The 14,458-nt window shown below is 39.7% G+C and overlaps 1 protein-coding gene across 1 annotated transcript in view; it reads right to left on the reverse strand.

The window, feature by feature from the left end:
- Window positions 1-14,458, reverse strand: part of SORCS1 (sortilin related VPS10 domain containing receptor 1) — a 576,135-nt gene that overhangs the window by 77,087 nt on the left and 484,590 nt on the right. Inside the window, exon 19 of the mRNA XM_027113082.1 lies at window positions 11,759-11,930. Coding sequence (XP_026968883.1) covers window positions 11,759-11,930 — 172 coding nt within the window. The remainder of the gene's footprint in view (window positions 1-11,758; window positions 11,931-14,458) is intronic.

The raw sequence follows: 14,458 nt of genomic DNA on the forward strand, positions 1-14,458 counted from the left end.
TTTTTTTGCGGTACGCGGGCCTCTCACTGTTGTGGCCTCTCCCGTTGTGTAGCACAGACCCCAGATGCACAGGCTCAGCAGCTATGGCTCACAGGCCCAGCCGCTCCGCGGCATGTGGGATCCTCCTGGACCGGAGCATGAACCTGTGTCCCCTGCATCGGCAGGCGGACTCTCAACCACTGCACCACCAGGGAAGCCCTGTTTTGGGTTTCTTATTGTAGGTCTTCTCCTTCTCTTGTGTTTCCTGGCTAGGAAGTTCCTTCAGCATTTTTTTTAAAGCTGGTTTGGTGGTGCTGAATTCTCTTAGCTTTTGCTTGTCTGTAAAGGTTTTAGTTACTCCATCAAATCTGAACGAGATCCTTGCTGGGTAGAGTAATCTTGTTTGTAGGTTTTTCCCTTTTATCACTTTCAATATATCCTGCCACTCCGTTCTGGCTTGCAGAGTGTCTGCTGAAAGATCAGCTGTTAACTTTATGGGAATTCCCTTGTATGTTATTTGTTGTTTTTCCTTTGCTGCTTTTAATATTTTTTTCTTTTTATTTAATTCTTGATAGTTTGATCAATATGTGTCTTGGCGTGTTTCTCCTTGGATTTATCCTGTATGAAACTCTCTGTGCTTCCTGAACTTGATTGACTATTCCCTGTCCCATATTAGGGAAGTTTTCAACTATAATATCTTCAACTATTTTCTCATTCCCTTTTTTTTTCTCTTCTTTTTCTGGGACCCCTATAATTCGAATGTTGGTGCGTTTAATGTTGTCCCAGAGGTCTCTGAGACTGTCCTCAATTCTTTTCATTGTTTTCTCTTTATTCTGCTCTGTGGTAGTTATTTGCACGATTTTATCTTCCAGGTCACTTATCCATTCTTCTGCCCCAGTTATTCTGCTATTGATTCCTTCTAGACAATTTTTTTCATTTATTGTGTTGTTCATCAATGTTTGTTTGCTCTTTAGTTCTTGTAGGTCCTTTTTAAACGTTTCTTGTATTTTCTCCATTCCATTTCCAAGATTTGGGATCATCTTTACTATCATTATTCTGAATCCTTTTTCAGGTAGACTGCCTATTTCCTCTTCATTTGTTAGGTCTGGTGGGTTTTTACCTTGCTCCTTCATCTGCTGTGTTTCTCTGTCTTCTCATTTTGCTTAACTTACTGTTTTTGGGGTCTCCTTTTCCCAGCCTGCATTTTTGTAGTTCCTGTTGTTTTTGGTGTCTGTCTCCAGTGGCTAAGGTTGGTTCAGTGGGTTGTGTAGGCTTCCTGGTGGAGGGGACTGGTTCCTGTGTTCTGGTGGATGAGGCTGGATCTTGTCTTTCTGGTGGGCAGGACTGCATCTGGTGGTGTGTTTTGGGGTGTCTGTGAACTTAGTATGATTTTAGACAGCCTCTCTGCTAATGGATGGGGTTGTGTTCCTGTCTTGCTAGTTGTTTGGCATAGGGTGTCCAGCACTGTAGCTTGCTGGTCATTGAGTGGAGCTGGGTCTTAGTGTTGAGATAGAGATCTTTGGGAGAACTTTCACCATTTGATATTACATGGAGCTGGGAGTTCTCTGGTGGACTAATGTACTGAACTCGGCTCTCCCACCTCAGAGGCACAGACCTGACACCTGGCCTGAGCACCAAGACCCTGTCAGTCACATGGCCAGGTATATGGGGAGTTTCTTGCCTTTTGGGAAGTCTGAGGTCTTCTGCCAGGATTCAGTAGGTGTTCTGTAGGAGCTGTTCCACATGTAGATGTATTTCTGATGTATTTGTGGGGAGGAAGCTGATCTCCACGTCTTACTCCTCCACCATCTTGAAGGTCTCTCCCTCATTGAATCTTCATCCCTAAAAGACTCAGACCTAAAAGACTGTTAAAATTTGCCTAGAGTCACAAGATTAGTTTGAACCAAGCTCTTCTTAACTCCACGTTCATCACTACTACCTTTTGTTCAGAGGACACTCAAAGTATTCCATGTGCTCATTCCCAGATGGATGCTGAAGAATGGATTGACTGATATGTAAAACCAGAGAGCGTTTGTAAGCCTCAGTAACTAAAACCCGTTAGAGGAACGCCAGCACAGATCAAATTCTTCATTAAATAGTGATGTGAGAGGAGCCCAGTGGAATACTCCACACTTTAGAAAATACCATGGAAGCTACAAAGTGCATTTATGAAGACCTCTGATGATATGATTGTTTGACAAAGAGTGAGATGGCTGTAAACAGGAATCCACTGCTGACACTGTGTTGGAACTGCCATTTTATAGTGGTCAACCGAGTCCTTCCAGCACAGGACAACACCAGTCTATGATAAAAGGCAGTTGCACATGCCCCATCTTCTGCTCCTAACTCTCCTAGCATCCCTTCCAAGAGGTACTACTATTGCTGAATGCTGAGGCTGCTGCACCAGATCAGCTGGGAGTGTTTCCTGGCTGTCTGGTTTGAAGCATTCCCTATGTGCTTCTATTCAGTTTCAAAACTGTGCTCTGGACATAATCCCAAGATATCTAGATATCAGCACAATTGCAAAATATAGACTCAAACTCCTTCCCTTGCCTATTCGGAGATGCTTTTCAATAGCACAGGCATCTCTCCAGATATGCAGACCTCGGGCTTCTCTGGGAGCAAGGGCAACAGTAAACTTGGATGCTTTGACCTGAAGGGAGAACATTTACAACAGTAAGGAGGGTAGTCAATGGGGTTTTATGATTTCACCAGAAAACTCAGGTCTGACAAGGCCAGCGATGCCAGGAAGACCAGGCTATGGACCCACCAAATAATTTGATTGGGTGCGTATTTCGCCTTCGCTCTGATGAAATACAGATGGCTTGACCCTTCTTTGAGGACTATGATCCTTGGAACTTGCCTAACTAAATATCCAAATACTTCTGGATCTAATGCTCAGACCAAGAATTTCCTATTAGAACATCACAAAATGGTTTAATCCTTCACTTGCAAATAAGCTGTAGCACCATGTGTTTAAATGAACAGCAAATTTCCAAATTTCATTTTTATGTCTTCTGTACTTGTCTGGCTTAGCATGGAACAGAACACCATGAGTCAGGAGGAACACTTGGCTTGTGTAAGTAGACAAATGACCATAAGCAAAGGCCTCCTTACTCCTTCTGGATGTTGTGGTACCGAGAGGTCAGAACCTTGATCCATTGTGCTTTCAAAACCCTTTTTAGGTGGTAAAGGGCGTTGTTATACTGTTACCGCTATATGGTGTCTTCAGGAATCACCCCAGCAGCCTTTGGCAGGAAAACTATGGGGCTGCCCAATGACGTAAATTGTATAAATGTTTTTGAATGACTGAAAAAAAAAAATCACTCTAAAAGTAAACATTCAGGTATGTCATAAGAACAAGTTACATTTTGAAAGAAAGAGTAGTAGGAAGATTCCTTTAGGAATAAACCTACAATGAGTTTCTCCTATTACTAAAATATGTAATAGAAATATGTTGACCTTATTAGAAGAAAGAAAAACAAAGAGAGAAAAGCCATGATGAATTCTTTGAGAAAACTGTAGAACATGCATAAAATTTGGAAGAAGAAAATTCAAATTGCTCATAATCGTACCAACCAGAGATCACATTGCTACACTGGTGAATACCACATTAACCAATGATAACGTGTGTGCGCGTGCACACGTGTGCGCACACACACACACACACAATAACAACGGCAATACTGAAATTATTACACTGTTTTATGCTCTGCTGTCAACATTTTAAATAGCTTTCAGAATTTTTATACCCAGCATCACTTGGTGGACTTAATTGAGTCATGAGATCCTGTCTATGAAATGGACATTTGATTTCTTGCCCTGGATGTCACTTCATCACTTTTCCAAGTTATTAAGTTGTTATGAGATGTGAGTGACTTTACAGAGATCTATAGAAATCCACATCTCTATATGTGGAAGAGGTGCCCTGAAGAAGGCAGGTGGTGACCTGAGAGTTAGAAGACCTGGTTGAATGCCCCTTGAAATGCATTTTACAATTGGACCTCAAGATGGGCAGATGATGATGATCCTAGTTGTCATTTCTAGGCCAGGTAAACTGTCGTTTTCATAATTCTATTATTCTTGTAATTGGCATTATTGGACATCCACACATATTCCAACATTCCTCCAGGCTGCTGAAATAATCTCCGCTCTTTGGCGAAGATGCAGAACTTATCCAAGTGCTGTTGTCACGTGATGGAGACTTCCCATTGCACATGAAATGTGGGTTACACAGTGGAATGAGCTGGTAAGACAGAGAGCCATGGAATAATGAATGGCAAAGTGCAAAGCCAGAAACCTGAGGAAGTTACACACTTGGGCAAGGACTCTGTGGTTTGGTGAAGCCCTGATTCAAGGGGTGGTGGACACCAGTGTTGGAGGGCCTGAAGCAGACAGGTTGAAAGATTGAAAATCCAAACTGAAGACCATTTCATGACTCCTGCCCTTGGGATATTCACTGTACTGGATCTCTCAGTAACGAGCCAAGTATCTCTCTTTGCTTGTCAAGGCAGACTGAAGTTCTTTGCAAACATCTATTCTCTGAAACCCTAAAGAATAGAAATACACCAACGCATGTGGACCAGTATTGAGGAGAGAGAACAGTAGAGCCTTAGAGAGAGCTGCTAACCTGAATACAACCTGAACTTCAGGCATCAGCCCTCTTAAAGACAACCTACATTGCCTGCCTCATTTCCTTCTTTCCTTTTTAATCCGGAGCAACAAGGGGGAAGAAATGAAGGGCTCAATTACCTTGCTAGAGTCAAAGAGAATAAAGCTGAACAGAGTAAGGAATTATATATGCATGAGAAAGGCTCTTAAATCTCCATGGCTCACTGAAATCAGCTCCCATTCCTTTGTGTGGAAGAAGAAAACAGCTGAACCTTCTGAGTTGGATCTGGGCTGGAAAGTGACACCTGCCTGGACTTAACACTTCCTGCTAACTCTTTATGCCAACTCTTTCTGCAGATGAAAAAGTAGATCAGATTCCTTTATCAATTCAATAGATAAGTGTCTTGCAGACACAAAAAAATTATTAAAAGTCAACTTATCTATCATCCGATGGCTGGCAGCATCCTGCAGTATTTATGAAGTGCTATTACATTGTGGTTACTTTTATGTGGCCATAAGTCTTTCAATGTATGTGAAATTACAGCTCATTGAAATCCATTTAATGAGGACACAGCCTTCACGTTTCAGAGTTAAATCTCACAGAAGAAGTTATAATCATAAATTTTCCTTATTAAGTTCCAGTCTTTGTATGTAAATTGAAGTATTAAAACAATGACATACGGATCAAAGTTTTTAATTTTAGTCCCTTGCCTCAGATTTAATTTAAAAGTCTTACATTATGCAGCAAATTGCATCTCTTTATTCTTACAGCTATTTAAAACAGATTTAATTATTTCCCATAACATGCAGACACTACTTCTGCCTAGCAGTCCTCTCAAATGAATGCCTTCCAAATCAGTTTTGTTGAGTTCTTAAGACTGATTAGGCCCTTTGCCATCCATCCTGTGCCTTCAGGTTCTCACGTTGGATTTCTCTACAAAGCCGAGCTATCACATTGAAAGTCAGACTCACTAGGTGCTCATTAGTGGTCCAGAGGACATCCATCTTAAGCAAATCTTCAGACAGAGATGCTACCTCTCATTTCTGGGGTCTCACTGCAAAACACCGTCGATTGGTTTCCTAAAATTCAGGTGTCGTAAATGTAAAATGTTCGGCTTCCTAAACACGACTTCGTGGATTCCTCCTCTCCCTTCTTGGTTGGTTCCTGGATCAATGTTCTTTGTCCTTAAGAAAACAGTGATGTATAAATGCATAGTGTGAGTGTGAGTGTGTGTGTGCATGTGTGTGTGTTCTTGGATCTGCCATAATGAGTGAGTCTGGGATGGAAGCAAGACTGGCTCCTTTGCCTTGTTGCTTCTCATGAAGATTCTTTTATTATGGTAAATTTGGAGAGAATCCTCAAAGCAGTAGGGATGGGGTTCCCGACACGGGAGCTTTTCATCAACTTCAATAGAATTATGCGGTTCTCTGAGTAACCAAGCTGTAGGATTTTGAAGGACTTGTGTTATGATGTCATTGTGTCACCTAGATGTGGGGGTGGGCTCACATGCTATTTACAAAAAGGGATTCCATTTCCTGCATTTGTCAAATCTGCAAAATTTTGGCTCACGCACATCCTATCGTACATGGAGTTACAAGTTGGCATCAGTGTACTTAGCCTTTGATTATCTTCAGTCAATAAGAAGTTCTCTTCTTTGCTCTGGTTTTAGCAAGGTTTTCATTGATATTCTTATGTGAGAATTAGGACATGCACTAGAACAGACTAAAGGAAGGGATCTGGATTTCAGATGAAGACTTTAACATGTTTGGGATGTTATTCAAATTTTAAGAGGCTTTTTCCTTTTAAGTTTAGACTTTATCTCTACACTCCTTGGGGAAGCCTATCCAAATCCACACACATTTATTGAGTTCCTATCACTATTGTAGGCATGGTAAGCAGAGATGCTAGAGCTGCAACCAGGCAGGATATGATTCCTATCTTAATAATATTGATCATTTATTGAGATGCCAAAAAAGGATGACTGCTATTATAGATCAGTAATATAGATATCTATGATAATCTAATGTAGATCATTATTATAATTTAATTAAGTAAATTAATTTTTTGTTTTGAATGAATACAAAATATTTAGTATTTTCCATTTTGTGTGTTTAGATTTTTACTTAAAACTTGATACAGCAGAGGTCCTAGTTAACCCAAAAACATGTAGTTCCACAAGCTGAAATATGTCTACTCATAAATGAAAAGTACATGACATAAAATTGGAACTCAGAAAAATATTTGTTGAAGAACAAATAAACACACATATCTAACTAGTTGGTGGAACGGTTCAGTCCTCAGGTCTCTAATGCTTTAGTTGATACGCATAGGAGATGGAGCCTACATGGAGGGGTTTGTATGTAAATAACTGGGGACAAAGAAAGGCGGGGGGGTTGCATCAGTCCCCAGTCCAACCTAGCCTCGCAGACAGAAGATAAGTCTAGAGGAGAAACTTGAACGAGGAATAAACCATGAGACACAGGATGATAAAATATTATACTGGCTTGGAGAGTCTTCTGCCCACATCTCACTAATCACACTACGGTGTCACATCAAAATGTAGCAGGGACTTCTTGGTCCCTTTGGCACCTGGAGGACTTGCTGCTTTAGGGGAATCAGAAGCATGGTATTAATATCCCTATAGTTATAAAGAACTGGTACTAGGTATGGGGGTAAAGCAGATACTCTATTCAAAGTAAATTCAGGAGCAACAAATTCAAATGAGAAGTGAACTCATACAAATTTTAAGGAGGATGTAGAGAACCCATGTATTACCAGTGGCACATGTCAGGAGTTTCTGTTTGTTTGGGTTTTAAATTTAATTTAGCAATATTATAACCTAATTCATAACCTAAGACTCAGGAGAAGTTTGGTATACATGGATGTTAAAGTCCTTGAGTACTGCGTTCATATCCTATGTTTTCCAACATTCTTTAGAGTGTATAAAACAGCACTAGATACACTGTAGCCATTCAATAAATTGCAAAGAGGAGGATTTGGCCTCTCTCTTTGCTGAAATGGTTTTCAACAAGCTGATCTCAAGCCATGAATATTCTCAGAAAATCCAGGAGGAAACTCTTGATTTACATGTTGACGAGTGTCTAAGAATACAGCAGCAGCCACAGCGCCAACTGGCTTGGGCGTAGGTAATTTTGCCTGTTCTTTCTACCCCTTGATCTTTGTTACTCCTGCCAAGCGTCTCTAGAGAGCCTTAGGAAATACATGAAGTTCTTTGCCAGAAAATGGTTCTTTCCGCCATAGAGAAGCAGTAGAAAGGCAGGAGAACATAGATCCTGGATTTGACTCCTGGCTCCATGACTTAGTAGCTGTGTGATCTTAGGTGAGTTACTCTGCCTTTCTGTGCTTCGGCTGTGCCATCTATAAAATGATAATGATAATATCAATACTTACTCGCATAGGGCTGCAGTGGGATCTAAATGAGACAAGCCATGAACCACTCATAGACTGGACCATAGTTAGTGCTCAGTCAATGGTGGACATCTGAACCATTATCGTGTCAAGTTTCAGTGCTCCTCAGCTTCTCTGAGACACTCTGTTGTCCTGTATTCTGCACTGTTTATCACACACCTCAGCCATGCCTACGTATATAATCCAGAGATTAATAGAGAAACTGAGGTTGTTTCTGTAAGGCGAGCTTGTGACTCATTACCACAGGATCTCACAATCAAATGTGAGGTCTCCAGGGCCTCTTGACATGAGGACAGTCCTTAGGGCTTGGTGCTTTGTACTAGGAGGCAAGAGCATCAAGGGGCCAATTCTGACAGGTGCAGGCAGCAGACTCATCCCTGCTGCTGTAGCTTTGCCCATTCGAGTGGAATGAACTCACTCGTTATTTTTTCCCCCTTTTTGTGCCCAGAAGGCATGAATTTACACATCTTAGAACCAGATTCCCCAATCTGTTCCCACATCACCCAGCCAAGTTTGAGACGCCTGATCATCTTGGTTACATGGAAAGCAACATTGAACAGATGAGAGCCTGGCCTCTGTCCCTGGAGGCTGTACAGAGGTTGGAGTTGACCAGGCCTGATTTCTTGTTTCAGATCTTGCTCTACTGTATTCTTCAAAAGGAAATAAAAATCTAAATTCTGAATCCTGCTCCAGCATTGACATCTGCTGCTTCAAAAGATGATGTTCTTCTGAGTATCATAATGAGGTTCCTTATGTCTCTGGGAAAGGTACCTTCACCTTCATCATAGGATATAGGATTGGCCTGGAAAATGAATCCCTCCCTAACAGTTTTCTTTTCCCTTCTTGTTTAATGACCTAAATACTAAGTGTTTTATTTGAATTTCTAAAGTGATTTTTAAGTAAGCTTTTTGTGGAATATAGTACACATAAAAATATGCATATCGTTAAATACACAACTTGAATTTTACAAAGTGAATGTATTTATTAATCACCAAGAAATTGAAAATTGCTAATACCACCAAAATGCTCCCTTCCACTCCCCCTTCAAAGGTGATAATTATTCTCATTTCTATCACCATCAATCAGTTTTGCCTATTTTTTGCAGATTAATTAAGTAGGCTCACATAATATGCATTTTTTTCAGTCTGATTTCTTTAGCTCAATATCAGCTGTGAGATTCATTCACATTTCTGTGTGTAGCAGTAGCTTACCGTTGGATGCTATTCCAGTTTATATGTGAACTGGCATTTCTTCATGCTGATGTTGATCAACATCAGTAATGATATCTTTATTTTCTATAACTTCCAAATGCTTACTGCCTCCTATTGATGACTGCTGTGGGGTTAAATTTTATATCTTATCCCATATTCATAAACATATTAATCATATCTCAGGCAACTGTTCTTTCCTCTGTTGCTTTGTTCCTGTTCTTGGTCCTGTTTCTTGATATATCTGTAATTATTTAAACACCCCAACTTTTATATGCAAAAAACAAGGAAGGCCTCTGATGTATGTTATTTTCCTAAAGAGGATTTGTTATAGCTTCTGACAGACATTTAAAATGGGGGGAAATCACTCTAGCCCTTCAAATGTCAGTTGTGATTTCAGGGTGTAGAGTCTGGTCTAATTCTGTTTTGTCCTTACTCCTAGCATAGAGCTTTCCAGAAGTCTCCAGAACCTAGTCTGGGATCGTTCACCAGGGCTTTCCTCTTGATAGTCCCTAACCTCAAATTTTTTATCTCCCCCAAAATGTAATACTTCTAAAACCTATGTTTGACTTCACATCCTCTTAACTGACTACTTTCTATTTTGTCTGCATCCCTCAGATATTGTCAAATAACTCAAGGGAACAAAAGACACAGAATATTCTATGACTTCTCTATGCTTTCCTTCTCTCTGTGTTTTGACATCATCAGTCCCAGCTGACTTGGTAACCCTGAAGTCCAACCTCTATCTTCCCAGGCTTGTAAGTCCACCAACAGATGTTTAGCCAACACTTTTCACCTCACCTTCTGAAAGGTGAGAATCTGAAATCTGGAATCTGAAAATCTGACCTCTTATGCAGTATGATGTATGAATTGGCAAGGTTCTTGAGGGGAAATACAGCATAAAATGTTAGACTCATGACAATGAATTTTCCATCTCTCAAGAAAACAACTGTAGCTTCTCAAATCCTCTTTCTCCTTCTGTGTGTATGTCTGCCTCTCTCTTTCCCACTCTCTCTCTCACTCTTGCTCTAAATAATACATAAATATCTGGTTTGCAGCAAGCTAGTCTGTCATAGCCTCAGGCAGAAGTCCCCATAGATTTATTTCTGTGAAATGCAAGCAACTCCAATTGGTCTAAATTGGCCCATCTCTTCCTAGTTCCAACTGAAGAACTTTGGGGACCATTAGTATTTAGAAAACTGAGTATGGTTAAAAGGCACTTATTAAGGGGATAGTAGAAAAGAGTATTAGGTTAGAGTAGTGGTTTTCTAAGTGGTCCTTGAACTAAAAGCAACAGCATCATCAGAGCCAGGGTTGCAAACTCATTTAGTTCACAGTTTTTTCTACAGGAATTAAAATACTAAGTATTTTGAGTAAACCTGACAATGTAATCCTAACTGCTTCATCTTTTCCCCTTCAAGTCACACTCTAGAACCTCTCAGACTGGTCTATCCCTCTTGATGTTGCCCTTGTTTCCTTCTTTTTTTTCTTTTCTTGAAGCATGATACATAACCTACCACCTTGTTAGAAATGCATACTCCTGGGTCCTACCTCAACCTACTGCATCAATCTTTGGCGATGGAGCCCAGGAAACTGTTTTAACATGCCCACCAGGTAATTCCTATGCATATTAAAGGCTGAGAGCCACTGGGCTATCAGAAGAGGATGGGGTAAGTCAATGTTGTATATCTTCATCCTGGTGTCATTATGAACTTTTAAAATCCCATTGTATTCACAAGGCCTAGCACAGTGTTGGCCATATTTTAGGTATTCAGAAAACATGGTTGAAGGTAGCATATCTGATTTAATAATTGAGATAATTTTATGAAAGTGTTTATCCTTTAGAGATCATCTTCCTCATTTACAAGATGACAAACACACCTGTGTACATTCTAAAATATATAACATAAATGTCATCTTATCCTACCATCTAAATACTCATAAATTTCAGACAATCATAATTTGGCAAATAATAATTGATGCTTATAATATCCCTGAGGTGTTATTAAAAAATAAACCTATTAATTGTCAAAGAAATTATACTCAATTATGTTAGATTGGCCTTGATGCTATATGTATGACCAGCATGTTGCCTTTAGAAAGAAAAGCCAAGACTTCAGGTTAAGAGAAGAAGACAGCATTAGCAGCTTTTAGGTTAGTTCAGTATGTATGTGTGTTAAGTTATTACAGGAATATCATTGATGTATTCTGAGAAAACATTTTGCTAAAAGTGCCAACAAGGCAAGGTTAAATCCAAAGAGAATCCCCAGCAAGTGAGAGATTCAGTAAGAGAGAGAACAACTTACAATGAAATTAAAATAATTGAAGAAATGTGTCAGAGAAAGTGAAATGATAACAACATAAACCAAGGAACTCAAAGTAGAATAAAAATTTTAAACAAAATTTAAAATTAAAAGAATATATATATATATATGTAAACCAAGACAAAAAGACATGTAAAGGGAGCCATGACTCCTTAGGAAAAATCACTGCCTCTAGAAGGTAGAGGGGAGACGGGCCTCGGTCCTACCTCTTCCAGCTGTACCACGAGAGTAACATTGTGCCCTTGTTCCGCTGTCAGCTTTCCATCAGCGGTGACGATCCGGAGCCCCCGCGGGGCCTTCCCTGGGCACTTCTGTGGTTTGGCCGTGTACTGTTCTCTCACCCCATCAGTGCAGTTATTGGAAACCACCTTTCTATACCTAAATGGAAAAAAAGAAGGTCAAATTGTAATCCCGCTCGTGATAATTTGGATCACTCCCAACTTTTTAAATAAATTTTTATTTATTTATTTTTGGCTGTGTTGGGTCTCCGTTTCTGTGCGAGGGCTTTCTCTAGTTGCGGCGAGCAGGGGCCACTCTTCATTGCGGTGCGCGGGTCTCTCACTGTCATGGCCTCTCTTGTTGCGGAGCACAGGCTCCAGACGCGCAGGCTCAGCAGTTGTGGCTCACGGGCCCAGGTGCTCCGTGGCATGTGGGATCTTCCCAGACCAGGGTTCGAACCTGTGTCCTCTGCATTGGCAGGCAGATTCTCAACCACTGCACCACCAGGGAAGCCCTACTCCCAACTTTTGAAGCTGAACCTTCTGCTTAGCCTTGAGGGCTATCAATAACTACCTTTCCTGTTGCTCTGAAGATTACAGTTTATTCATAGAAAGTACCCAACAGAGAGCCAAATCGTCATACAAACACACTGTATCTATTATTAACATTTTAATTTTCTGCTTTTATTTATTTAGTTAATCGATGAATCAAATCAATTCACTTTGGAGCTGTGGGAAATGCATAGCAGCAGTAGAAGACATGGTCCTTCCTTGCCCTCAATAAATTTATAATCTAGCTGAAAAGATATACATGGATAATCTAGGAGATACTTCAAAGGCTATATAATTAAGCGTTAGAATGAGTAATAGATATTGCAAAGGAATGTGTAGTTCGGAGAAAGAATAGATTCTTACGCATTATATGCCTCAACAGTAGATACCATACAAGATGCTGTACTAATGGTACAGTGCAGAAAGTTGGCTAAATTTGATAGTTTTTAGTCAATATCTCATGAGGAGTTATACTGCCGAAACAGTTGAAACCTCACATTAAGGAGACTTCAGTCTACAGATAAGTAAATCCTTCCAACTGTTTTGCTCTTTTCTTCTTGTTTTAGCTTTAATAAGAAGAAAAAAGAAAAAGAATTATCCTACAAATTTATCCTACACAATTGATCAGATTCAGAGTAAATTAGAATCTGTGGGTTTTAAACAACTAACCTTTAAGACTTCTGAGGTTCAGTGTTATCTATTCATGAACTTTTTCTGTGTGGAGTCCACAGCAACAGCTTTGTGTATTCATATATTTGATTTCTCAAGTCTACCTGCTTGAAGTTATTGGTAGAGCTCACAATGGAAGCAATCAAAGTCCAAGGTCTTTCCATTCTTCTAGACCAGGAGTTGACAAAACTTTTTACATAAAGTGCCAGGGAGTAAATGTTTTAGCTTTGTAGGTTATATAGTTTTTATCACAAGTATTTAGCTCTTTGGTTGTAAAACAAAAGTGGACATAGTGCACGAAAGAATGATTGCATCTGGATTCTAATAAAACTTTATTTACAAAATCTGGTAGTGTGCAGGCCTGCAGACTATTATTTTCCAACCCCTTCAAATCTAGCCAAAGTCCTTTCTCTGTCCCTAAATCTCAAGAATGACCACCTAAAAGCAAGGTTGAGAAAATAAAATTAAATACTGTCTGGGAAAGTGCTTTGAACACTGTGGATCACTGCGAGGCCAGTTATTAATAAGAAGCTCACCTCACAGGGCAGTTCTAAGGATGAAATGGATTAATGTACACAGACCACTTAAAACGCCCCTGACAATTAGCAAGTGCTTATGAAATGCTGTCAATTATTTTTATTTAACATTATTATTTATCCTACCTGTTCACAACCTTCATGGATTCCACTTTCTTTAGGACAAGTCAAAAATCCTCTGATCTTGCGAAAGAAGCCTTTGTTTTACTTTTCTGGACTCTTTCTTCCCAACTAGCTCATTCTGCCAAACTTCTCTTTTCCACCCTCTTGAAAGTACTTCCTTTCTTTTGTTCTTTCTGCTTCCATGTCCTCCTGTATGCCTTATCAGCTGCCTAAAACTTACCCACACTTTATTTTATTTTTTGAATTTTATTTTATTTATTTTTTTATACAGCAGGTTCTTATTATCCATTTTACATATATTAGTATATATATGTCAATCTCAATCTCCCAATTCATCACACCACTACTCACTCCCCCTGCTGCTTTCCCCCTTGGTGTCCATACGTTTGCTCTCTACATCTGTGTCTCAATTTCTGCCCTGAAAACCGGTTCATCTGTACCATTTTTCTAGGTTCCACATATATGCGTTAATGTACGATATTTGTTTTTCTCTTTCTGACTTACTTCACTCTGTATGACAGTCTCTAGATTCATCCACGTCTCTACAAATGACACAATTTCGTTCCTTTTTATGGCTGAGTAATATTCCATTGTATATATGTACCACATCTTCTTTATCCATTCGTCCTTCAATTGGCATTTAGGTTGATTCCATGACCTGGCTATTGTAAATAGTGCTGCAAGGAACATTGGGGTGCATGTCTATTTTTGAATTATGGTTTTCTCTGGGTATATGCCCAGTAGTGGGATTGCTGGGTCATATGGTAATTCAATTTTTAGTTTTTTTTGTTTTTTTTTTTTTGGGTAC

The sequence above is a fragment of the Aethalodelphis obliquidens genome, unplaced genomic scaffold (assembly GCF_003676395.1).
Source record: "Aethalodelphis obliquidens isolate GAN/ISIS:26980383/991018 unplaced genomic scaffold, ASM367639v1 scaffold11, whole genome shotgun sequence".
NCBI classification, from domain to species: Eukaryota; Metazoa; Chordata; class Mammalia; order Artiodactyla; family Delphinidae; genus Aethalodelphis; species Aethalodelphis obliquidens.